General features: G+C 42.4%; 1 protein-coding gene across 1 annotated transcript in view; it reads left to right on the top strand.

Moving 5' to 3' along the window:
* Positions 1 to 27,375, top strand: part of mmd (disintegrin and metalloproteinase domain-containing protein mind-meld) — a 540,350-nt gene that overhangs the window by 394,207 nt on the left and 118,768 nt on the right. Inside the window, exon 9 of the mRNA XM_080277960.1 lies at positions 19,223 to 19,366. Coding sequence (XP_080134086.1) covers positions 19,223 to 19,366 — 144 coding nt within the window. The remainder of the gene's footprint in view (positions 1 to 19,222; positions 19,367 to 27,375) is intronic.

Below are 27,375 nucleotides of genomic sequence, written 5' to 3'. Positions count from 1 at the left end.
TGATTGTAACACCTTTCTCACGGTTTTACTTGTCCACACACACACACACACACACACACACACACACACACACACACACACACACACACACACACACACACACACACACACACACACACACACACACACACACACACACACACGCTCTCTCTCTCTCTCTCTCTCTCTCTCTCTCTCTCATCAAAGGCATACAAAGGGAAAACAAACAGGAACACTAATAATGGGTCCGTTGGAGACAGTTTATTATGAGGCTATGACTGTGATACCTGTCCAGTGAGTTAAAGATAAGGATAGCCTAAAAATCTTCCCTTGTTCCGTATCCTCCCCTTTACCCTCCTTCCTCTGCTCTGTCCTCTTCACTTTCCCTTTTTTTTTTTTTTTGCCTTCTCTTATTTTCTTCTCAGCTGTCTCTGTCTTCCCTCTCTCTCCTCATTCCCCTTCATCCCCCATGATCTTTCTTTCCTCTCTTTTTTCTACCATTATTATCATCTGTATTTTCCATATCTTATTTTCTCACTAGCGTCCTTCTTCCCTCACTCCTCCCATCCCCCCCCTCTTTCTCTCCTCTCTCCAGCACCCCTCCTTCCTGTATTTCATTTCTTGCCTCTATATGTATATCCTCTCCTTTCTTCTTTCCCACTCTCCTCATCGTCTTATCTGACCATCCACTTTCTTCCCTACTCTCGCTCTCCCTCCTCCTTTTCCATCCTTTTTCCTCTTCATCCACTTCCTCGTTCCCTCTCATTCTCCTTCTCCTTCTCTCTCCTCTCCTCCTCCTCTCTCCTCTCTGCCTCCTCTCTCCTCGTTTTCCTCTCTCCATTCCCCTGTTACTTTTCCTCCTACAGCATTTCCTACCACCCCATGCCATTATAACTCCTCCTGTCTTCACCCATTCCCACCTCTCCCCCTTCTCCCCTCTCTTCATCTAGTCCTTAGCCACCACCCCATCATTATCATTACCCCCCTTTGCATTCCCACGCCCAAGTCCCCCCCCCCCTCCACACCTCCGCATCAGTAAGACAGAGGAGAGTAATGTGGTCTGAGAGAGGGATACACGCCCCCTCCCCCCCTGGTATCCCACACCTTCTTCCCCTCAAGGGATCTCAAGCAGGCCCCGGAGTGGATCCACCGCCATTAGCCCGCGACCCTCTCGCGCACACACGTACGCACATACATGCACATATGCACATATACCCGTATACATACCAGTAAATGCATACATACATATATAGTCATACATGCATACATTCATACTGGTATATGCATACATACATGCATACATTCATATTGGTATATACATACATACATAATACATGCGTGCGTACATACTTACATACTGCACATAAATTCGAGTACATGCATACCTACCTAATCATTTACTTTCTGTACAGCCATACACATCACACATATGCAGACATACGCACATACATACACAGATAAAATAACTTCAGAAGTATATAAAGGTGCCACTGACTTGAGTCCTTAAACACACACACACACACACACACACACACACACACTTAAACTGGAGTGTCACAAATGGGGTGTCATAAATCACACTGGAATGGGATTATGATAGAAACAAATAATCCCAAGGTGATGAGCAGGTCTCTCAGGACGACATTACTCCATCACAGAGGAAAGAGTGTGTGTGTGTGTGTGTGTGTGTGTGTATGTATGTGTGTGTGTGTGTGTGTGTGTTCTATCTTGGATGGATTTATTTTCACTCCTTCCTCTATGTAGTCAGCATTGTCTGGTTTATAACGGGATGATGGTAGTGTAGAGATGCTCTCTCTCTCTCTCTCTCTCTCTCTCTCTCTCTCTCTCTCTCTCTCTCTCTCATTTTGGTTCAAGAAAGTATATACATCTAAATATACTTGCTTCAGAGATAGTAAAGTGAAACATAGACAAAAAAGCAAATACAGTATATGAGAGAGAGAGAGAGAGAGAGAGAAGGGAGGGGTAAACAGAATAACTAAAAAGGAATATTTCTGATTTGGTAGTTGCTGGGCGAGTGTTGCCATCTACGGAGTTTTAATCTCTCTCTCTCTCTCTCTCTCTCTCTCTCTCTCTCTCTCTCTCTCTCTCTCTCTCTCTCTCTCTCTCTCTCTCTCTCTCTCTCTCTCTCTCATGTGTGTATTGTCATTCATAGGCTTTTTCTTCCTTACCCTTCCTTCCACCCTGTTTCTGCCCCACGCTTTTCCATATTCCACAAGCCGTTCCTTCACCTCCCCGCTTAACCCTTTTCTAACAACCTCTTCTTTTCCCCTAACCCTTCCATACACTCCTGTTCCTCCATCACACCCTTCCATCCCTTTTGAAACCTCCTCTCCACCTCAGCCACCTCCATACAGCCTCTTCTGCACTTTTTCATCCACGTTCGCTCTTACCATTTTTTTCCCCAGTTCTTAATCCACACTACCCAATCACTCCCTGCTCACTATTCCATCCTGTGTTCTTGGGAATCAGCACTTTCCTATTTTTTACACTCCCTTTTTTTCCTGTGGCCCTGTTCTTCCATGTCCTTGTACCCCTCCCCCACATTCTAACACGCACCTCTCCCCCAGTTTTCTAGCTCCTCTTCCCTCTCTACCACTTCCCGTTTTTTTCCCAGTAACGCCAGTCTTCCTTGTCTTGGCACCCCTTCCCTGGTATCCTAGCACTTTTTTACCACTTTTTTTTCTCCCAGACCCACGCCTCCATATTCTAGCCAGTCCCTCTGCCACCCCCATCCCCCATTGCATGCTGTGTGGAGGGATAAATGTGCTTCTCATGTTCTCTGCACTCGGACACACAATGGGGGGAGGTGGAGGACTTGAGAAATCTTCCTCGGGGCCACAGTATTTCTTCGCCAGGAGGAAAGATGGTAACGTAGGGAGAGGAAGATGTAAAACATGCTTCGCCATTGAGCTTTTTGTGTTGCTTCGGTCGCTTAGTTTGGTTTTGACAGTTTTATGGACAGTCTTGGTATTTCTTTCCTAGGTGGAGAGGTAGAATAAGATTTTGAAGAATATACATTTTTTTTTTTTTTTTAGGTGGTGTCATACGCATTCTTTTGTCCTTGCATCTGACTTAGAATTTCATTGTAGTCGTTTACCTTTGTGTGTATATGTGTGTGTGTTTGTCAGGAAATACAAATGTTGTATTGCCTGTCTCAGAATTTTTTAACCCTCTTCTCGTCTTGTTAAAATGGTTCATAAGCAGAAATATCTGCTGTTACTCCGTCTCGAAAACATATTTTAATATCAATATTTTGATTAGTACTTTAGTTAATTGTGCTAAGTAATGTGGCATTTGCATACCTATTTTACAAACACACACACACACACACACACACACACACACACACACACACACACACACACACACACACACACACACACACACACACACACACACACACACACACACACACACACATTGCAAACAGCTGAAGTTTTTGTAAGAGTAGGGATATTCTCTCTCTCTCTCTCTCTCTCTCTCTCTCTCTCTCTCTCTCTCTCTCTCTCTCTCTCATTGTTCTGCACACCCTTGACGAGTTTATTACATTTCATTTCCCTTGTCTTTCCTTCACTTATCACCTCACCTTCTTACAGTAGCCTATATGTTTCCTTTTCTTATCCATTGTCATTTTTCTGTTGTCTGTTTATCGCCTTATATTCTCCAGCTTAAGACATCTTGCATTATGTTTGTTTAGTTTCCTACTTGTATTTCTTCGATGTTCTCCATATCGTATCATCTACCTTTCTTCTCCTTTTCCTATAGTCCTCCCTTTCCGTCTCATGTTACACTCTGGGACACCTTCTCTCCCTCCTCTTCCCCCCTCCTTTCCGTCGTTCTTTCGTTCCTCCCCCTGTCCTTTCCATACACTTCTTTCGTTCCTTCCCCTCTCCTTTCCATTCACCTCTTCCGTTCCTTCCCCTCTCCATTCCATACACTTCTTCCGTTCCTTTCTCTCTCCTTTCCATTCACCTCTTCCATTCCTTCCCCTCTCCATTCCATACCCTTCTTCTGTTCCTTCCCCTCTCCTTTCAATACCGTTCTTCCGTTCCTTCCCCTCTCCTTTCAATACCCTTCCTCCGTTCCTTCCCCTCTTCATTCCATACACTTCATCCGTTCCTTCCCCTCTCCTTTCCATACCTTTCTTCCGTTCATCCAGCCAAACCCTCCCTTTCCTTCTCTCTCCTCCCTTTCTCCCTTCTTCCCACTCCAGACCTCATCCGATACTTCCAACACTCATGCTTCTCTCCTTCACCCTTCCTTCTCCTCTCCTCCATATCCTCTGCACACCTTCTTCTCTTCTCCTTCACCCCTCCTTCTCCCCTTTCCTCGTCCTTTGCATCCCCCCCCCCCCCGTCTTTCCAGGTCTTCGTAATCCCCACACCATTCCAGCCCCCATTTCTCTGATATTTCCCTTCCCTCTGTTTTATTATTTCTCCTAATGCTGCCTCTCCTCTCTCATTTCCCCCTCATTTCCCAACCTTGTTTCCTGCAGGCCTTTCTGTCCTCCCTCCTTCCTGGTCTCTCATCCCTCATTTTTTTTTTTTCAGTCCCTTCTCGTCCCTCCCTGCTTTCACCCTCTTCCCCCTCCCATCTCTTCGTTTCCTCCACGTCCCTTTATGTTTCATTCCTATTTTTATTCGTCTTCCCTCCTGTCTTCTTATTTTCTTCCATCCCTTTGCTTCCCCTCGTTCACCCTTCTCTTCTCCTTCTCATCTTCCTTGTCTATACTTTTTTTTTTTTGTCATATCATATCCTTAGATTTCCCGTTCCTCGTCTTCTCCCCATCACTTTCTCCACTTCCCTCTTCGCTCCTCCTGGCAGCTCTTCACTCATTATTCACCTTTTCCCACCAAACCTCTATCTTTACTCTCAGTCTCTGTCACACTTTCCCTATCCTAAGTAGCATCCATTCCTACTTTGTCTCACTCCCACTTCACTCCATCTCCTCTCTCACATCCCGTGCAGCATCTAGTGCAACTTTCACACCCACTTCCAAAATCCACTTCTAGACCCACTCCCATTCACACATTCTCATTCAGAGTATTGTCTATCTAAACTCCAGTTTTCACTCCCACCTCCTCTCCACTTCCACTCCCACTCCCTCTGTACTTCCACTCCCACCCACTCTGTTCTTTCCTCCACTCTCACTCCCACCCGCTTTCCATTCCCACGCTTTTCCTGCCACTTCCATTCCCTCTCCCACTCTCTTGCTACCACTCCCCCTCCACTCCCACCCGGCTTCCACTCTCTCGCTCTCCACTCCTGCTCCCGCTCTCTCACATTCCAAGTAGCATCCAGCCCTCTTTGTGGCCAGATAATGAGAGGATCGACATTAATCTGTGTAAGAGCCCCGCCTGTGTGTGTGTGTGTGTGTGTGTGTGTGTGTGTGTGTGTGTGAGAGAGAGAGAGAGAGAGAGAGAGAGAGAGAGAGAGAGAGAGAGAGAGAGAGCCTCCTCCTCCTCCTCCTCCTTCCTGTGTCGTGTGTCGCAGCCCAGGGCTTTTAATGCTATAGCTTTCTCTATATGCCTCTTCTTATTTTGTCCCATTTTCTTTTGCTCCTTTTCCTCATCGTTATCATTTTTCCTTTTTGTCTTTCCCCCTGCTTTCCTCTTCTCTGTTCTAATCCGTCATCCCCTTCTGTTTCGTCTCCATCTCCAAATTTAAGTCATAGATTAATATCATTTTCTCATGTTCATTGTATGTCTATGTATGTATATGTGTTCGTCTTTCTGTATGTATGTGTGTGTACGTACGTACTTATGTGTGTATGTATGGATGTATGACTGTCTATATGCGGTATATATTTGATGGGTGTACATCCATACCCGCGTCCTTCCATCTTGTTATACCCCAGAGGGCCTTAATGTTATGACTTTCCTTACCTTCCCTTCCCCTCATCACAATACTTTTCCCAGCCTCTTTTCCCGCTTCTTTGCTCGTCTCTCCCTCTTTCTTTTAATTGCTTTTCCTTCCACTCTCCTTTGTGCCCTGTGTGCTACCTATCCCAGGGGATCTCGTTGTTATGACTTCTTCCTTACCTTCGCCTCCCCGTCTTCACAATGGATATTTACTTTCTACGGTCTCCTCCCTCTTCCTCTTCTCTTTGACCCTCTATTAATTTTTCGTCCCTTCCCCTGTGCGCCGTGTGTCCTACCTGTTCTGAGGGTGAGAGGAGGTTGATGCTATGATTTTTCTTACCTCTTCGTCCCTGATTATCACAGTGAATATTGTACTTTCTTCGTCTTCCAGTTGCTCCCTTTCTGTCCTTTTTTTTTTTTTTTTTTTTTTTTTTTTTCAAGGATTAATCGGGTACTTTCATATCCCTAATTCTTTCCATCATTCTACTGCATTTTCATTTCCTTCGTCTTCTACATGTCGTTCTCTGCTTTACATGGTCAGTTACTCAGTTATCGGGATACTTCTAAATTCATATCTTTTAAACACAGCGCCTCCTGCCAATCCTGTGGGTTTTTTATGGTTACTTCCTAGCGTCATATTTCGCCACTTCACTGTTGATATATTTTTTGCCCTCATCTTTTTGGCTTGCTCTCTCTCTCTCTCTCTCTCTCTCTCTCTCTCTCTCTCTCTCTCTCTCTCTCTCTCTCTCTCTCTCTCTCTCTCTCTCTCTCTCTCTCTCTCTCTCTCTCTTTACTGTTCTTCCTTTCTTCCTAGTTCCGTGTGTTTTCGCTCTTCCAGGGGGCACAGTTTTTATTATTATTGTTTCCCTACTTTGCAGATGAGTTAGTGTAGCCTTGCAGGTAATTTAGTGTACATTATATATTTTTTCCAATCTTTCCCATGAAATTTCCGAGGCAGTTTTTCTCACCCTCATGGTAGTCCTCACTTTTTCCTGTCGGATTCGGCCGGAGGGTTTGTTGGGGGGGGGGGAGCCTTCCTGCTTTGCTATCCGGTATCTTCACCTTATACAGTAGAATTAGATATTATTGCCGTGGTCTTCATTTACAAACAGCCTCGGAAGGACCATTAGGTCTGTTGATGCTTGCGTTACTTTTTGATCCTTTGTACCTACGCGGTCCCAATTAAAAGTACATATTACAGTTACCATCTCCAGCCTCATACTGTCTCGTATTCTGGCTGGTTCGTGTCGTCCCCGTAACATAATGGATTGTTCGTGATATCCCAGTAATGTCATAATCGTGTGCTTCCCTCCTGTCAGCTTTGATCGCTGTGGCTTGCTTTTCCCAGGAGGTCTGTGTTATGACTTCTACCTTTCATCTCGTCCCCGTCTTCATATTGGATACCATAGTCTTCCTTCTCTTCGTCCGTGTCTTCCTGTTTTACCTGTTCCACTTCCCCTTTTCCCTTGCGCCTTCTGTCCTTCCTATCTCAGATGGTATTAATATTTTGGTTCTTCCCTACCTTTGCGTCCTCGTCCCCACAGTGGATGGTATACTTTCTCCAGCCTCCCCTTCCTTCTTAATCTTGTTCGCTCATCATTCTCCTCTGGTTGGATTATTTGAGGGTATTGTCATATCTGGTTGCTTTCCTCTCTCTGTTTGCGTCTTGTGTCCTGTTCATAGGGGCGTTAAGCTCTTCAATCCGGTGAATTTTATTATTTTCATCTCGCTTCCCCCAAGCGATTTATGCTCAACTTAAGAAGGATTTTTATTACTGAAGGGCATATATAAAGCTCCACCAATTCGAAAAATCTTCCCTACATTTGATAAATTCCTCTTGAGATAGCAAGAATGAACTTTAAAAAATATATCACCGGCTTGATGAAGTTAACTGCTTCAAATATGGTACATCTTTTTTACGGTATTACATTCTTTCTACCGCCACATGTTTCTATTCGACTTGGGACAACAATTATTTACTATATTCTTTCTACCACCACACGATTCTATACAGTTTAAGACAGCATTTTTATTACATTCCTTGCACCACCACATGATTCTGTTCAGCTTCGGACAACATATTTTATTATTTTTTCTACCACCACATGATTTTATTTAGCTTAGGACACCATTTTTTTGTCTTTCTACCGCCACATGACTCTTCAGCTTAGGACGAGACCTCTTTTACTGACGAAGTTGGAAACCATCTCCATTAACGTCATTGCCTCTCCCTTACCCGCGTCCAACTCATACAATGGATATTATAATCTCCCCTGTACCCTCTCTTCTCTTCTTCCCATCACAATTTCTACTTGTACTTGTTGGGATAGATTGTGCGGTGCTTATTGTAGCTTCGTACTTCTCTCCATTTTTTCTCCTCCTCGTCTTTTTCGTGTGAATTACTTCACTTCTGTTCAGTGGAGCGTTGAGTTGGTTTCATGCCATTGTTCTTTCCTGTCTTTGCAAATTGGCATTAACACATTCAGTACGGTGATGCCTTTCTTATCATTATTCATGTTACCGCCCAAAGTGTATTCAGCATTCAATAGTGCCCTATATAGTAGTGAAGGGATTATGTATCTAAGTCTATGTACTCGTCTAGTAAAGTTTTTACGTACGCCACTAGTTCGAAAAGTCTGTTAAAGCTGAATAAAATCGTCTGGAGGCACCAAGAATAAAGAAAAAAAGACGGCATCGTAGTGAAAGGATGTTATTATATTAATATTATTATTATTATCATTATTATTATTATTATTATTATTTTTGTTATTATTATTATTATTATTATTATTATTATTATTATTATTATTATTTTTGTTATTATTATTATTATTATTATTATTATTATTATTATTATTATTATTCGTCCATCTCTTCCCCTGCCTCATGAATTGAAGGGCATAGCTTTACCACTGGCGTTCTTTTCTCCCACCTCCTCGTGTTCTCCTCTCACCGTCATCCTTATTCCCCTTTCTTTGTCTCCTTTTTCACCTGATGGATTCTGTACTCTTTTCTCATCTCTTTTTTCCAGTTACCGGTATATTGTTTTTCTTCCTCTTCCTCTTTTTTCCACTTCTTCTTATTCCACCACTTCACCTTTCTTCCGTCTCAATCTCTCTTCCTTCCCATCCTCTTCTTCCTCTTCGTTTTTCCTCTTTCTCCTCTTCTTTCTTCCTCCGCATCTTCCTGTCTTCTCAAGTCTTCCCATATCTCTTCGTGCCTACTTTATGAACTGTTTAGGTACATGCCATTTCCCTCTTCTTTCTGCCATTCTCCTACTCCTCTTTCTCCTTTTTCATTTTCCTTACTCACTTTCCGCCTCTTCGCTTCCCTCAGTGTTCACTTTAACTTGTAGGGTTATTTATATTGCATCCCATATCTGTAACCCTCTTTCTTTCACCTCTTCCTCTTCCTCTTCTTCTTTCTTTCCTTCACGTCTGCCTTCGTTTCCAATTTTACCTGATGGATGGTTTGAAGTACTTGCCATAACTCTCTCTCTCTCTCTCTCTCTCTCTCTCTCTCTCTCTCTCTCTCTCTCCACTTCCCGTGATGGAATACTTTTGCTGCCTTATTTGTAGCGGCCCAACAAGATGTCCTCGTCCAGGTCCTTCGCTCTTGTAATATTATTTTATGACGTGTAGGACGGGCTGTCTCCCCTTTTGTGGCTCTTATTACTTTATTACGGCCACTCCTCCGGCCGGGATTACTTTATGATATACGCTGGGGTAACTGGAATTACATTATGATATGACCGTGCACTGATGGGATTACCTGGGATGGGGACGTGGGTGAGGGCAGACCTTTTGTGCGGACGTTTTCCTGGTCTCTGGCTGTGTGGTTTATGGAATTGCTTTACCGATGTTTTTGACGGACCAAAGGCTGAGATCCTGCAGAGTCAGTTCCTTCCGAAGATAATTGAAAAGAAAAGAAAACCAAATAAATATCCGTTCACATCCAGATACGTGGACAGTTTCGTCTACCATAACTAATCAGGAGAACCATTTTCTTAACCTTCCACGTGACAGTCAGAGGAGGGTGTTGTTATCACTGGAATCAATAGGTGTCTGTCCGTAGAGTTGTGCGGGAGAGCGGTTGGCTGGGCACAGAGAATTCGTTTCCTGACCAGAATTCAGAAAGTATTCATTGAAGTCATGAAATTTCACAATTAAGTGTTATGTTTCTTACAGTGAATTGGTGCCTTTTGGTTGGTAGAACGTCGTGTTTTATATAATTTTTTGAAAATAATGAAAAAGAAAAAAATTCCAGAGATTTCAATGCGACCTGCGCAAGGAATCTGGAGGGCCCACGTTATGGATCCTCAAGGCTTTCTCCTTACGCCCACCTTTAAAAGAAAAGATGGGGGGGGGAGGGTGAGGGCCGTTATGCGCTTGGTTAGGTTTGTAGGGAGGTTTGGGTATGTGATTGGTCATGTGGATAGTTGCAACAGCGCAGCGTTGCCTATGTTTTTAAGTGCATGTGTGGTTGCGATGGATAAATGCCAATATGCTAAAAGAGCATATGAGGCTGTGGTGAATGAATGCCAAGAGACAATGGTTGATTTGAAATTGATGGTGGATAATATATACTGGTATTGCCATAGCGATATATTTTCAGTGCACGAGATTCTGGTCCACGATAGGGATAATGTACGGCGCAATATATCACTAACAATAGCAATAGTGGAGAGAGCGAGAAGCCGCTGTTGATACGTAGTGATACGCAGCGTTGTACGATGTAGATAAAGTACAAAATGATACAACACTATCACCGTCTCAACAACCATCACTACCTCTAATTGTAGTAAATGAGGAGAAAATTATCATCATCATCATCATCATCCTCTTTTTTTCCAATAATACACGGGATGAGAGGGATCCAAAAGCAAGAACAGGAAAGCACCAAGTAGAATTATCAACAAAGTGCCTGTCATTCAGGCTTTAAAAAACCGTATGCTTCACTCCATAGGTTTGATGATCCAGACCAAAAATATGTGATTCATATTAACACAGTAATATCCCGGCTTCAGAGTATGCCCATTGTCCCCAGATTCAGAACCTCCCAGGGCCCTGACAAGAATATATACTGTACGTTATGTACAGTTAACGCTTTAATGGGTATGGTCTTACGGTCATTTATTCATTACAGTGCCAGGCAGATCTGCTCAGCTGAAGTCCTAGCTGTCAGAGAAAGAAAAATGCTCGTGATTGACCTTTTGGCTTTACAAACTTCAGCTTCTTTATCAGGAGGATGGTGGGCTTAACCTGGGCACCATGACTGACCTGTTGCATCTTTCCAGTAATAATCCGTACTGTATCGTCGTGTATGGACAGGAATAATCCCTCGCTGGAAATCATTATATAATTTTATTTTATTTTATTTTATTTGTTATTTTGTTTCTTTGTCTCCACAAACATAATATATTAGGCTACCTAAGGAGGCCTCGTAATGCTCAATCATGCCTCCAAACTTTGCCATCTGTGAATAACTGTTTATTAACTTTTTCAGCCAGATGACCTGTTCTCTTGGATAATTCTTGCTAGGCTACATCTGGACGATTTTATTCATGTTAGAGGAGATGTTTTGTAGTCAGTTGGTCAGTGAAAGTTAATTTAACCCCTTCGTTCGAAAAGTCTCTCCTAAACTGAAAAAAATCTACCGCACTAAAAGTAGCAGAAATTGAAATATGGCTACATTATCGGACTGAAGAGATTACGGTTGGTATACTTTAAAATTAATTGGCAGAGATGTTACCAGTGTAATGATTCAACTCTGTGTAGCTGCAGCTGTTCTGTAGATATCACGTGATGGACAGAGCATCAGTTCGTGGAGGGTGGCAGCTGTGATGATAGTATGTTCTCCGAAGTCTGTTTCTCCATGCGTCTTGTGCCAGTATTAATTCTAGGAAAGGATGTAATGAGCCTTAGCGACTTTGATTTATTTACATATTTATTATTATTATTATTGTTATTATTAATATTGGTGTTTTTGAGACATTATGACATATTTATGAATGGTGTTGAGAAAAACGAGTCTGAGACAGAATTTTATTCCTGACTAGTTTCGCACAGAGGCTTCTTCAGAGGAAATTAGTCAGGAATAAACTCTGTCTCAGACTCGTTTCACTACCCCATTCATATACATTATTATTATTATTATTATTATTATTATTATTATTATTATACGTTCAGCCATGGCCACTGGGTTGATAATTTCTAGGCCTGTCAGCGGTGTTGGCGTGGCTTGAAGTTTCCTCTCATCCGACCTGAGTTAATAATTGATATATCTTTTTGTTAGCGTTGTTTTCTGTACCCCAGTGTTACATCCTTTGTTGATTGATGTAGAGCGCCACTTCAAGGAACTGTTCTTCATTGTGAGCATCATGAACAATGATGTCTAATAACAGACGTGAACATTTATTTATTTATTGCGATACCGTATAAGTAAGTGTATTAATATCGCCTGCACACTTCCTTACTTCTGTTTCATATTTCCGTTTGATTGTGTTTTTATCACAGTGTTCAGGTGTCTTTGTTTTCCATTCTGTTACCTTCACCTCATATTCACCAAAATGACGCAGATTTACGGTCTAGTTTTGAGGCTTCACAGTTAATTCGGTGAAGTGTATTTTGCTGACTTATTCTTGTTCCTCGGATGATTTTATTCACTTTAACAGAATACCCAGCAGCAAAAGAGTTAATGGAAGCCTACCTTGATCTGATTATAATTATCCGGAGGTATCAGGAATAAATAGAAAAGGAAAAAAGAAAGCTAAAAAATAAATAGATAAGTACACCCAAACCAATCCAGGTCTGAAAACCTGTCTAATCTGATATGATTATTGTTTGGAGGTATCAAGAATGAGCTCCTACATCCCCCCCCCCAATAGAAGAAAAAGTATCGAAAGCCTATCCTGATCAGAATATAATTGTCTGGAGGTATCAAGAGTATGCCATTACATTACAGGAGCTAAGATAGATTCGCAAACATTTGGCACATCTCTGGACTGTGTATTACTAAGTCTTAACATATTTCTGAGATGATCTGTGTTTGCTGCTCTTGTCAGGCCATTAGCGTGTCTGCCTCTTGTTTTACAAGCGCATTTTCATATCTTATTCCGTCTTGCAGCACTGTCATTCCCAGAGCATACTTCACCATGGCAACAGAGTCCCTTTTGGTTTTCCCTTACTCCCCTGGGGTTGCTGGTCGTCCATCCTACTTTGGCGGAGAATTTCGTCATTTTGGAGTTTCATTTTGCAGCTAATTTCCCAGTAGCTTATGAGCAGAATTATAAGATTAGTAATAAAACATTGTTTTAACTCTACATCATTCCCGTGGCACCTATCCGTGATTTGCATCATATTCTGGTGTTAATTTTTTCTTACAGCTCAGGATTCATGATGGAGTAGTGCCAGTTTTTGGCCAAGTTAAAGTAGACAGAGTATACATCATCTCAGTCTCGTTATCCAAGTGGAAGTGATTCATAAAGCAGAGTAAAACGCAGTGCCGTCCGAAAGTTTATCATGGTGGGAACATGAATTTTTATTGTAGCGCAAGACAGTTTCGCTCAAACTGAAAGTGCGTTAGAGGAGTTTGAGAGAGTTAATAGTACCATCATTAACCTTGTAGTCGAAACAACTTTAGTATTGCATTCAACCTAAAGCCAGACAATTTTATTCAGCTGAGAGTGAGTCAAAGGACCATGAGTGAAACACACATAATATCACGCTTACAAAACGTTAAGTCTCAGCTGCTGACTGGAGTAGAAACTGTGTCCTTTCTCATAGTGGAATATTGTACTTAGTGGGTATTGGAACTTCGTGGCCTGTGACCTGCCGTCTTTTTTATATAATGTGTCCAGGTATTATAGAAATGAACGGATAGCCCTTTTTAAGCTTCCAGTCTTTTTTCCCCCCTTAGCCCCGTCAATCCGATAACTTTTTTTTTTGAGGTGGGGGGTGGGTATCCTTGCTACCATCAGACGCTTTTCACTCTTCTTGGCTATCAAGTACTGAAGAGATTGACTGAAGCTGTGTGTCCCCGTTCCAGTTTGAGAAGTCTCCTCAGCAAAACAGAATAGTTTGAAGATACCAGAATGAAATACAGTATACGCCATCGGAGTGAAGGGGTTGAAAAGCTGATTTTTTTTGTTTTTCCCCAGTTCAAAAAAGTATCGTTATAAAGGTTAACTCGTTGACTGAGATTTTTGCATTTTATTCGGCTAGCCAACGAACGATATCCTACTACTAACTATGCTACAAACTAACCAATTTAACGTTTGAATGAGAATTAATATTGTCATGTTTTATATCATCTGCTGAAAAACGATTTAATTCAGAGAAACTCGCCTCAGAAGGTGATAAGGTCTTGTTAGATGTTTTATCCAGTCGGAATCTGTTATAGTGGAGGAAGTTTATTGTGGATGTTTTCATCCCCCCCCCAAAAAAAAAAAAAAAAAAAAAGTTAAATTGTTCTAATGACCATGATATGTATTTTCAGTACTTATTCATCGAAAAGAGGAAACAAAAAAATATTGGTTGAAGGGTCATTAGAGGGGGCTTCGCCGTATACAAAAGGGGAGGGGGCCATAAGTGTGGTAGAATTGTTAATATACCTGGTTGTGCAAAACGCTTCTCTTCCCATCTGCCAGGCGATTACTTGTGTGATGTGGGCACGGCTCATTCAGCGTTATCAGTGTCAGTCCCTCATTTATTCATTTCCTGCTGCGGCTACCACACTTATACCCATACCAGCAGACTGAGCTGCCCCCACAACACGGAAGGTAACACCAAGTGGGTTTCTGGTGGAGTGCTGTTTACGGACCACCTTGTATTTTCGGCGGAGCAGGAAAAAAAGAAAAATAGAAAGAAAGAAAGGATAAACAAGAGAAATGTCCTTTGTTGTGCTTTGCCATTTTGAAACACAGTTCTGTATGTCCTGTTTAAAAAGTCGCATTCTGTTAGTCGTCACGTCATCATTAAAAACAAAAAATATGGTTTCAGCAGGACTGTATTTTGCCCAGTATTGCCAGAAGCACAGAAACCACACTACACTACACTACATTAATCTACACTACCCTGCACAGCACTGCACTACACTACAATATACTTGTCGCTGCACCACACCACACCGCACCAAACCACACCGCGCCGCACCACACCACACCACACCACACCACACCACACCACACCACACCACACCACACCACACCACACCACACCACACCACACCACACCACGTCACATCACATCACATCACATCACATCACACCACCCTGTATATTATGTTAGGACACGGTACACCACACCTTGCCACACAACCCCCCGTAGCAATATTGTGAGGTGCATTACACTTGGCTAAACCATCCTCAGCTACGCAATAACTCCGCACCCTGAGCTCTTGAACATACCAGTTTATCACGCTACGGTATACTGCCTTATACTACGCTACATAGCAGTTGGGTAGGCTACGTTATGCTGCATAGTAGATCAACAGACAACACTATCTATCTATCTAAATAGATAGATAGATAGTATATAGACATACAACACACTGCGTAATATTGAACACACAATACAGACTATAGCGCGCTTGTTCATAATCTGACAAAGATCCCTAACCTACTTGCAGCGTAGTAAATGACCAAGTGTAGTTAGTCAGATTGATGGGCCTATTTGACTGTAGTCAATTTACTTTCATCTGATGAACAAGGCTACTCTCGCAGTTGGAATACTAAGTTATAATTGCATATAATTCGAAAAACCTTAGTTATAAGTAAGAACTAGTCTCCTTGGTTACTGAACAGCAGACCCTTCAGTCTCACTACATTTGGCCACCAGTTGAAGTGAAAGGGATTAAGGATGTTTGTCAGGTGAAAACAAACCGACTGTAGTAGCCAGGGAGACTCATTCCTAATTATAATTAAGGCTCGTTGGATTTCATGAAACAACGAGTATGCTAGTATTCAGGTTGTGGGATTGGCTCACGTCCGCTAGATGAAAACAAAACCGACTATTGTTCAACGCAACAGTTCACCAGGCCACATTATGCAATATTACAGTATTATTCTGCAGGCTGTGGTGCTCTATGCAACTAACCAGCAAACTAGTTTACCCAACATAACAGTTCAGCACATGTTACATATGCTGTATGAGGCTTTGTTTCACTTCATAAAGGCCATATTTGGCTACATAATGGTGCATTTCGCTACATAAAGCAACATTTTAGCTACATAATGGCGACTCCCTACCTTCTTTACCCCACCACGGCTGTTTCTTTTATTCAGGGGTTTTGTTCGTCCCATTGTAGAGTGCAGTTCTCACGTGTGTGTGTATGTGTGTGGGGAGGGACCTTCCTATATACAACTCGTCTCAACAGGGTGGAGTTAAAGGCATTTCGTCTCATTAACTCTCCTCGCACTGATTCCCTTCAATCTCTGTCTCTTCTCAGCATTGTGGCATCTTTATCGGTGTTTTCTATCGCAACTTTGATAGTCACTGCTCTCCTGAACTGTCTGCTTGCATTCCTCCCCCATTTCGGCAGGCGCGTAGCATCCTTCTGGCAGCAGACTCTTCCCCTTCTGTCCACCAGTCTAATGCAAGAGTTAACCGATACTCTCAGCCCCGTCATGTATGCACTGTACGATAGTTCCAGTCCTTCATGTGTCACTGCTCTCCATAACAGTCTCCTTGCATTCTTCCTCCATTTCGGCGGCCGCGTAACACCCGTCTGGCAACAGGCTGTCAGCCCATTTTTGTCCAGCCCTCTGATGCAGGAGTTAACCGATACTCCCAGACCCTCGTATATGCAACAGGTTAGCTCCGAAACTGTCTTCTCATGTCAGCATTTCCTTCGCCTATTGCATTCAGTCTTTTAAACACAACTTGTCCAGGCCTCTTGAAATGAACGAATATTGAATTTGGGTTTTTCCTTTTCTTGGCGGGAATAATCTTGTGGGTTTCCAGCCTTTGATTTCATCTACCCCTGGCATAAAAAAGAATATATATATATATATATATATATATATATATATATATATATATATATATATATATATATATATATATATATATCTGTCTATATACGGTATATATATATATTTTATATATATATATTTTTTTTATTGCCAGACGCCATGTATCCCAAACAGGGTGGCCAAGGGCTTCGAGTTAATTGTTTTACAGGGAGGGGCACTAATCCTCCACCAACCTCACTTGACACGTAGTATATTATATATATATATATATATTATATATATATGAGGTTATATTATTTCGCAATATAAGGCTACGTTTCTGTACTCAGGGCTACATAAGGCTACATTTTGCAACATAAGGCTACTTTTTGGCAACATCAGGTAGTAACAATGCCTTTGGTGGAAGATGCAGAAGTCGTTATAATGATCAAATCCTCTTAGTGGAATAGCAGGCCTGGCCGGAAGCCGAGAGAGAGAGAGAGAGAGAGAGAGAGAGAGAGCTAAACGACGTGTAGAGAAATAAGAGGTAGATAGATAAGGGCAGATAAATTGATGAATAAATTAACTGATGAACAGATAGACAGAAGACGTTTATGATGTGGATTGATAGGGAAGAAAAACGAAAGCATATCGTCAGAGAGGAAGAAGAAAGAGGAGGTAGTGGGGCTGGGAGGTGGGTCTGGATCATCTAATATGGCCCCTCCTCAAGCCTTATTAAGATCTATTTGAGCCTTATTAATACCAGGGGAGGCTGTGCGGTGGAGGGGAGGGGGGAGGGGAGGGGAAGGAGGGGTGCGGAAGGAAGTAGGGGGTAGGAGGAGAGGAAGGGATAGGGGAAGGGGTTGATGTGGTTAGAGTGAGAAATGGAAGGGATTGGAATAGTCAGAATTTGGAAGGGAAGAGATTGGGTTTGAGTGGAAGGGGGAACAGGAAAGGATGAGGAAGGGAAAAGGAAGTGGCTGGGGTGGGAGGGAATGGGAAGGGGAAGGGGGTGAGGGAAGAGAGGAGGAAATGGAAGGGAAATGGCTGTTATAATGAGGGAGGTTGACGGGATGGAGTAAAAGGTGGAGAGGGAGGGAGGTGTAGCTTGGGGGAGGGAATGGGGAAGAAATAGATGGAGAGAGGGAGTGGGGAAGAGTAAGTGGAGGAAAAGGTAAATATAAAGCAAGGGGGAAATAAGAGGATTGTTGCGGGGGGGGGAGTAAAAAAAAAAAAAAGATGGGCGAAAAGAAGGTGAATATGAAAGGGAGAGGAGGTTAGAAAAGAGCGAAGAAGAAAGGAAAGGGAGAGAGAGGAGGAAGGAGAGAACTAAATTAGGCCGCAGCTTAAGTCTAATTATTGAAGAAGAGTCATTTTCTTTGGGAAGCCGCTTTAAGGTTTAGGTTAATTGATATCGTTAGGCATTTCCTTCTTGGTGGGTCTTTTTTTTTTTTTCTTCATTATGTTTGGGGAGTGTGAGTTGTGTTTTGAATTATGGGAGACTGAGTTTGAATTGTGAGATCAGTGAAACATGTTATGAGTTTTGCGAAGTTTAAGTTACATTATTTTAAAGTTTCAAGAGATGGCTTCTTGAGACTGATACATTTTAGGCGATCAGGTGTTCAAGGGTTTAGGGTCTTAGTTTAGGGTGATCGTCGCATTCTTTGCGCATTGGTTCTAATCCCGAAGAGGAGAATGTTTTTTTGTTTTTTTTTTCCCGATCATATAATGCCACCTTCGCATTGTTCTGCCACTTAACTCTCAATTTGTTGACTAGTAGTTATTCCCTCTGCATAGGACACTGTTGTCTTTATATCACTGAAAGAGTTAGGTATTTTGAACTACGATAACCAAGCCTTGAGTTTTTACACATGGCAGATAGCAGTATGGGACTGACTTTATCTTTTTTTTTTTTTTTTTAATCCACGATGGTTCTCCTTTGTATGTTCTTCATTAAATCTAGTCTAACCCCCGGTTCCCTTTTTCAAGTGTGCAAGATAGTTGATTTCTTGGCTGTAGTTTCTTTGCATTATGTCGGGTTTAACCTTAAGTTGTTTTATATTACCCAGATGGAAGGTAAATTTTGCTACAGTATAGTACCTTCTCTTCATTATAGCTAATCTGACTCTCAGTCCCTTCTTTTTAAGGTGGAAGGTAGTTGATTCTCTGACTTAACCTTCTCTTTAATTTATATGCAGTTTAGCCCTCAGCTCCATCCACTCTTTTTTTCTTTTTATTTTACCCTGAGTGGAGAATAGCTGATTTCCCTACTGCACCACTTCTTCATTTTGGTCTGATCCTCATTCTTTTTGGTGCGGTATACGTGACTTTCTTACAATCCTGATCTTTTTGGTGCAATGTAGGTGATTCCCTTACAGTCCTGAGTAACCCTGAACCTTTCCTTCGGCAGGTGGAGCACTGTTACTACCACGGCACGGTGAAGGACTACTCCGGTGCCATCGCTGCCTTCAGGACCTGTAATGGGCTGGCCGGCATCATACAGCTGGGCAACGAGACGCTGCTGGTGTCTCCCATGGCAGGCGGCGAGAACTTGGTGAGTGACATGAGATTGGTGTGGTTTGTATGGGTATGACATGGAAGGAGTAATCGTGTTTTTGTTTTTTTTTTCCACTACCATGGAATGTTTCTCAGCAAGGTAATGAGGATGCAGCAGTGGTCAGATTTGTATTAATTTATTTTATTTATTTTGGAGGTAATGTTGCTGAAGATGTAGGAGTTGAAGTTTATTCGGTGATTCACTTGTAATTTTGATATATTGCGTGGATGTATATAATTTTGATACGGTATATATTTTATGTTATAGACTTGCTAAATTCTTGGAGGCTCTTGATCATATTATTGCTTAGAAATTTTGCATTGAAGAGTCGTTTATGGTTTGTGTAATATTTTGTATGAGAACTTGCTAAGAATAAGAAATGTGTTGAAATGTTGAGTCTGTGCTTGGTAAATGTTGAAATAATGGATGTACAATTTGTTTTTAACTAATATAGAAAAAAATATGGCTCGCACAATGGGTGGAGAACCTTTAAGAATATGTAAGTAATTTGGTTGTTGGTTCCGAAGTGTTAATATACAGGACATTTTTTTTTTTTTTTTTTTTTTCTTAGTTCACTGATAATTAGGCTATATTTACTTTGCTCTTGTGCTAAAGGTATCATCTTTATAAAAATTGTCACTGCTGTAAATTGGTGTAAAAGCCAGCAACACACACACACACACACACACACACACACACACACACACACACACACACACACACACACACACACACACACACACACACACAAGGAAACAACCACCTAAGGATCAGTATTTTAGAGTGGTGTGTAAAAATGGGCCTCATCTGTGTTCAGAAACCTTTCACGTCTTCCTTCCAAATTGAATTACCTGTTGATTTATTGTACTTTTCTTTCTTTTTATGGTAGTAGTAGTAGTAGTGGTAGTAGCAGTAGTAGTAGTGGTAGTAGTAGTAGTAGTAGTGGTAGTAGTAGTAGTAGTAGCAGTAGTAGTTTTATTATTATTATTATTATTATTATTATTATTATTATTATTTACGTTTGTCAGCTTCCATGAACTGTTATCTTTTTTCCCATCTTCTTCACCACATAAAGTGTCCCAGACCGTCCCAGACCGTCACCTTTTCGTCCGTGTCTGACCCACATCACTTGATTAGCGTTTTCCCATCCTCTCTCTTCCCCAGCCGCCCGCATACCCGTCGCTCTCCTCCCAAGGGAAGTTATCTATCAACATTTTTTTCTCTGATTTTTTTTTTTTTTAGAGACAACAGAAAGTGGTCAGTAAAATGGATTTCCTTCCCTATCATTTCTTCCTTCCTCGCCGCCTTCTTTACTTCCTTTCTAGTTTTGTTCTTCTTTTATATACAATTTGTCGTATTTTCTCCCCTTTCCGTCCATTCTTCCTTTCTTACAGGTCCTTCCTCTCGTCCTTCCTTCTCTCTTTCCCCTATACTAGCTTTGTTCTTCGTTCCATGCCATTGCCTCTTCCTTTTACCTTTCTTCCCTCCATTTTACCCTCCTTTATGGCTCCTTACTCCCTTCCTTGTCTTCTTCCTTTTTTCTTAATTTTATTCGTCGTTGTAACATATCCTGTCTGTTTTCCAACCTTCCTGTCTTCCATTTTTTCTCCCTGTCCTCATCATCGTCATCACGAAACTCCCTTTTATATACAGTACCACTTACCAGCATCTATCCTTCTTTCCTTCCATCCATCCATCCATCCTTCATCCGTCCATCCTTCATCCCTCCTTCACTCCATCCATCCATCCATCCTTCTTTCTTGTTCAGTGTCTTTTCCTTTCGTTCACATTTACCCGTTCCCTTTCCTTCCTTTGTTACTGTGCTTCCTCCAAAGAACACCCCCTTCTCCCCCTGTTTTATTTTTATTTGTATGGTTATCCTTGTCAGCATTCACTCGTTTAAGCATCTGTGTCTACTTACTGCCTGATTCTCCATTTATTCAGTTATATTTATCGTCTGTCTCTTTTTATCTATCGTTGTTTGCTGCATGACGCCGCATTATTTTAGGGGTGTCCTAAAAAAAAAAAAAAAAATTGCTTGTCTCAACGCTCCGTATTTCCTCCTCCCTCTTACTTACCCCTTCCTCCCAGCCCTGCCTAACCCTGCCTTTCTCCTTTTTAATCCATTCTTTACCCCCGCATCTCTGCGTCTCCGCCGCCTAGCCCCATGCCTCATCCTTGTCTCACTCTGCCTCACTCCGCGCCATCCCCATCCCTCTTGCTGTCCCTTTTCCCCTCTCCTGTATCCCTGCCAATACCTCTTCCCTGCATAACTCTCTCTCCCCTCCCTCGTCCATCCTTATCCCTGCTTCTCCCTTCCCCACCCCTGCTTCTCCCTTCCCCACCCCTGCATTTCCCTTCCTCACCCCTGCTTCTCCCTTCCCCACCCCTGCATCTCCCTTCCTCACTCCTGCTTCAGTCTTCCTCAACCCTGCTTCTCCACTCCTCACCCCTGCATCTCCTTTCCCCACCCCTGCTTCTCCCTTCCTCACCCCTGCTTCTCCCTTTCTCACCCTTGCTTCACGCTTCCCCACCCCTGCTTCTCCCTCACCTCTGCTTCTCCCTTCCTCACCCCTGCCTCCCAACCTCTATCTAACCCCTGCCTCCCAACCTCTACCTAACCCCTGCCTCCCAACCTCTACCTAACCCCTGCCTCCCACCCTCTACCTAACCCCTGCCTCTTCCCTGTCTATGCCTCCCCCCTGAATCTCAGCATAACAACTGTCTCTTCATCCCTCCTCTCCCCGCCCCTCATCGTAACCATCTCCTCTCTCCGCCCCTCACCGTAACCAAGCTTCAGTCTACATGTGCTCATTCCTTCCTTTTCCCAGCACTCTCCTGCACTCCGTCAAATTTACTTCCTCCCTTGCTCACTTCCTTTATATCTTCTTTACTTTCTTCTTCCTTCCTTCTTTCCCTCAGCCTCTCCTTCCGTCTTTCATAATTCTTTCCTTCCTTCCTCATGACCTTTATTTAGTTCGCCTCTAACTTGCGTTCCTCCACATCAGTATTGTTTTTTCATGGTCTTCTTCCTTCCTTCCATTGCTACCTTTTTCCCATTCTTCCTTTTTACTTTCGTCTTTCTCTCTTTCCTTTCTTAAGTCTTTCATATATTCACTCACTCTCTCTTTTCATCTTTCCTACTTCTCTCTCTTGCTTTTTCCTTCCGTTTTTCTCCCCCTGCCGTCCTCTCCCTGTATTGTACATAATTCTTTTCAATTCAGTCCACCCATCTCCTCCACACGTCCTCCATCCATTCATATCAGTCCCCCCGCTCTTCTTCCTCCTCCTCCTCCTCGTCCATCGGGATTTTTTTTAATGTACCAGAGGTCACTGCTTCAGGAGGAAACTTGTATACTTCTCCCACATGGGAGAGTTCCTTGGCTCAGTGGAGTAAACGGAGCTAGGGCTTGATTGACTGCTACCTACCTTAAAAGCGCCAGGCAAGGCTGCCACACCACCCCTTAACATCCACACTGTGCACTGTGTAGTTTCCACGTTATGTCCACACGCCCCATTAACTCAGTGTTATAATGTCATGCCGTAACTATTATTTTATTTGATTACTTTCTCTTTCAGGTTACTCAAACGGGTAGCATATAGACAAAGTATTATAGAATATGACTTTTCCTTTCCAGTATTTCATGTGAAATTTCCTTGTCAGTTTTTCCATGCTGCATGGTGGTTTTTCTCACTTTTTCCTGGAGGGTTTGGGGGTGGGGGGAGCCTTCTTGCTTTACTATCCTTATCCTTCAGCATGCAGAGTTAGATCTTGTAGTCATAGTTTTCTCTGTAACAAGCAGCCTCGAAAGGACCATAAGGTCTGTTGCTGTTTGCTTTCCTATGTAATCCTATGTAATCCTTCTCCTCCTCCTCCTCCAGTCCATCCTTTCTCTTCCTCTCCATCTACCCAACTTATTCCACAAGTCCACCTTCTTTCCCTCAAACTTTCCGTACAGACTTTCGTTTCATCCTCTCTACTCGCCGTCCGTCCCCCCACATTGCCCTCCCTCCCCTCACGTGCCTCTTCCTCTCTTACGTGCCTCTCCTTCCATTGAGTTCCTTTCCTTCCCTCACCTGCCTCTCCCTCCCTCACCTGCCTCTCCCTCCCTCTCCTGCCTCTCCCTCTACCACCTTCTTCCCCTACCCAATCCATTCATAGCTCCCAGCTGCCTCCCTCTATCCTCCATAGAAGTCTCTCCTCCTCCCCCACTTACGATGTTGAATCAAAGCAAGGCGGTGCTTTACAGGAAACCTCACTTTATATCCTCTACTCTGGAGTCAGTCTTCCCTCGTTCCCCTTCGCATATCCCTACGCTTGCCCTTCCCCTCCCTCTTCCTCTCTTCAGTTCGATCCACCTTTCTCTTTTCCCATTCTTTCCTCTCTCGCTTCGTCCATCCCTCCCTCCTTCTGTCCCTCCCTCCCTCCCTTTTTCCCTCCCTCCCTCTCCTCCCCCACCCGGAATATATCAAGACAACCCTGAGACTTACAGGAAAACCGTGCCCGTAAAAACCTTAGCTCGGGAAATCGGCTTAACCCAATCGTCAATATTGGGCGGGGATTTCAGATTCTCAATACCCGATTTGTGGGGTGTTTTTTCGTAACTTCCAGGGGGAGGAGGGAGGGAGGGAGGCCTGATGTGGGGGGGGGCTAAAGAAAACGCAGCAGGAGGAGGAGGAGGAGGAAAAAGCACTATCTATCTATCTATATACCTAGGCTGCTTCCCCCAAGGAAAGGGAGGAAAAAGCACGAGTATGAGAAAAAGTAAAAAAGGAGAGAAAAGGTCGAAGGCGTGGAAAGAAAAGAAAAATGACGTTTTAGTAGTAGTAATAGTAGTAGTAGTTGTGGCCAAAGCAGACGCAGGAGGAGGAGGAGGATTGTATAAACAAGATAAGTATATGGAGAACAATAATCTAAAAAAAGGAATGTGTACGAAAAGAGAGGAACAAGAATGGTGCGTAATGAAAAACAGAAGAGAAAAGGTATTATAAAGAGAGAGAGAGAGAGAGTAGGAGGTTGGCACGTTAGAAAAAAAAAAGACAAAGAACTGAAGAAAGACAAAGGAGAAGAAGTAAGAGGAAGAGTTTGGTGTAAGAAACAATAAATGACAGCTCTCACAACAACCATTTTCTGGTCTACTTTTCTGTTCCTGGCCTTGCGAGAACAAATCATTTTCTGAGGAGAGAGCGAGGAAAAAGAAATAATTAGTTTATATCTCTTCTCCCTTTCATTCTTCTTTTACTCCATGATTCTCACTCGTTAACGATCACTCTTACTCCTCTTCTCTTCTAGCCCCTCTCACTCCATCCCACTCTTCTCCCTGTCACGCTGTTTCACTCCTCGTCCTCTCGATGCATCCCACATATTTTCCCCCTCACTCCATCGCATTTTCCCTCCACCTCTGCTCCACCCTTCTCGCTGTCAGACGTTCTCATTGTCTCCCTCTCTTCTACAGGACATTTGAGAGAGAGAGAGAGAGAGAGAGAGAGAGAGAGAGAGAGAGGAACATATGACATCCATCACCACAGCTGTTTTAAATTATCATAAATTACATTTCTTCACCTTCCTCATCCCCAGTCACATATATATATATATATATATATATATATATATATATATATATATATATATATATATATATATATATATATATATATCATCATCCGGACCTCCTTTCCCACCCAAGGGCAGGGTGAGGAGTAGCAATGTAATATATATATATATATATATATATGTATGTATCATCATCCGGACCTCCTTTCCCACCCAAGGGCAGGGTGAGGAGTAGCAGTGTCCCGACAGCACAAACTTGCCCAATCCAAATAGGCCACACTTCCATTTACTCATCATTCAAGCCCCTGGAATCCGGGCTCTACCGGATACGCCAAAAACATTCACCACATTCTGCAGCTTCACACAGGGTATCCGATTGAGTCAATCCGGACGCTGCCATGCTCACAAGGGGTGCCAAAATCCCTGATCACGCACTTCTCACAAAATTCAACCAGCCAGCTCGAGCCCTAGCCTCACCGACTTCCAAACCTCTCTTCCTCACACACTCATCCACCATATCTCTCCACCTTCTCCTTGGCCTACCTCGCCGCCTCCCTTCTTCAAATTCGCTCAGGTGTTCCTTTATTACCACTCTATTGTTATCCATTCTTTCCACATGACCATACCATCTTAGGACACTCTCTTCGATTCTGGTGTCCACCGACTTCCTCACTCCACACCTTTCACAAATCACATTATTTCGTATCCTATCCACCCTCTGTACTCCACATACATTCCTCAGCAGTCCCATCTCCACTGCTCTTACTCTTGACTTTTCATTTTCATGCCACACCATAGGCTAACACCCATATGTTAAAGTTGACACCAACACTCCCTCATGTAAGCCTCGTGTAGCTGCAACACTCAAGCCTCTGTTTCTTATCAAGGCCTTCATTGCACCAGCCACTTTTCTTCCTTGTGTCACTCTACTTTCAACTTCATTTGCACATTTTCCTCTCTCATCTATCACTGTACCCAAGTATTTGAACTCTCTCACCAATTCCAGTCTCTCTCCATTCACTGTGACATCACATTGTGAGTCACCTTCTCTCTCAATAACCATCACTTTACTCTTCTCTACATTTACTCTCAAGGCACGACGCTCACTGACATCAGCAAAACAATGCACTAGCCTACATATATATATATATATATATATATATATATATATATATATATATATATATATATATATATATATATATATATATATATATATATATATATATATATATATATATATATATATATATATGATGGAGAGAGAGAGAGAGAGAGAGAGAGAGAGATAGATTATATATATATATATACACACACACACATATATATCACCAGCAAGTCTCCGTTACACAGTGCCAAGTCTAAAAATTATTTCGATTAAAAAAAATGCAATGAAAAATTATCTTTATTTCACATTATGCCACTCCCCCACACGTGACAAAATGCCATTAATAGATTCAACCCTCCCCCCCAAAAAAAAAGAGTTATTTGCACCAATTGGCCAGAATATAACATAAGTTATGGCCGTGATAACGCTGGAAAATGGCAATTGAAAGAGTGATACATGAGAAGTTCCTGGCATATATCATACGCTTAATAGTAGATGGGGACATGTTGGACCTGGCCCCTTATAACAGTAAAACAATAACACCCACCTCTGAGAGAGAGAGAGAGAAAGAGAGAGAGAGAGAGAGAGAGAGAGAGAGAATCAGAATATTAGTTAAGAGGATAGTTATATACCAATGCAGAACACGTACTTCTCACGGTGTGTGTGTGCTCAGAGTCTGAGGTTGGAAACCTGAGCTGTGGAGGACATTTAAGGCTTGAAGTGGGTGTTGGTAGTAATGTCTTTCATATGTTTTCGTATGTTTGCCCATTGCTGGTTTATACAGTTAGTGTACTGACTTTGACACACAGATATAGCAAAGTGCAACTCCTTCACTTTCACATTCACTTCACTAGCTGCAGACGTCCTCTGACCATTATAAGAAAGGATTAATCCTGACTGTGGCCTACCCTTAGAAAAATTCTACTCCATTTATTACGTATGCAGGTACAAACGAAAAGTAACTCACACCTACCAAGATACGCTTATAGTAAACTGTGATGTAACTCGGGACCATGTTCTTGTGAGTTCAGGAGGCCTTCTCATATACCTCTTCCTTGCCCATATATCTTGCATAAAACGATTTTGTATTTTCGTGCACGTTATTATATTTTCCTAATACTGACAATCTCCCCGAATAAGACGCAGGAAAATGCCTTGTTTATCGGTGCTTGGATGTATTGGTATGGAAGAGTTACATTCATATACTGAAATTGTCTTAATGCAAGGGTGCAACAGTTTCGAATTCTCATTGGACTGAAACCATCGTGTGCTGACTATAAGCGCACTTCATTATGTTGGTGTAATTCCTTCAGAAAATATATTATCAAGTTTAATGATTCTGTG

Source organism: Coenobita brevimanus, chromosome 71, assembly GCF_032717465.1.
Source record: "Coenobita brevimanus isolate Jiangsu-jjx chromosome 71, ASM3271746v2, whole genome shotgun sequence".
Taxonomy (NCBI): Eukaryota; Metazoa; Arthropoda; class Malacostraca; order Decapoda; family Coenobitidae; genus Coenobita; species Coenobita brevimanus.
This window is presented reverse-complemented; position numbering and strand designations above follow the sequence as displayed.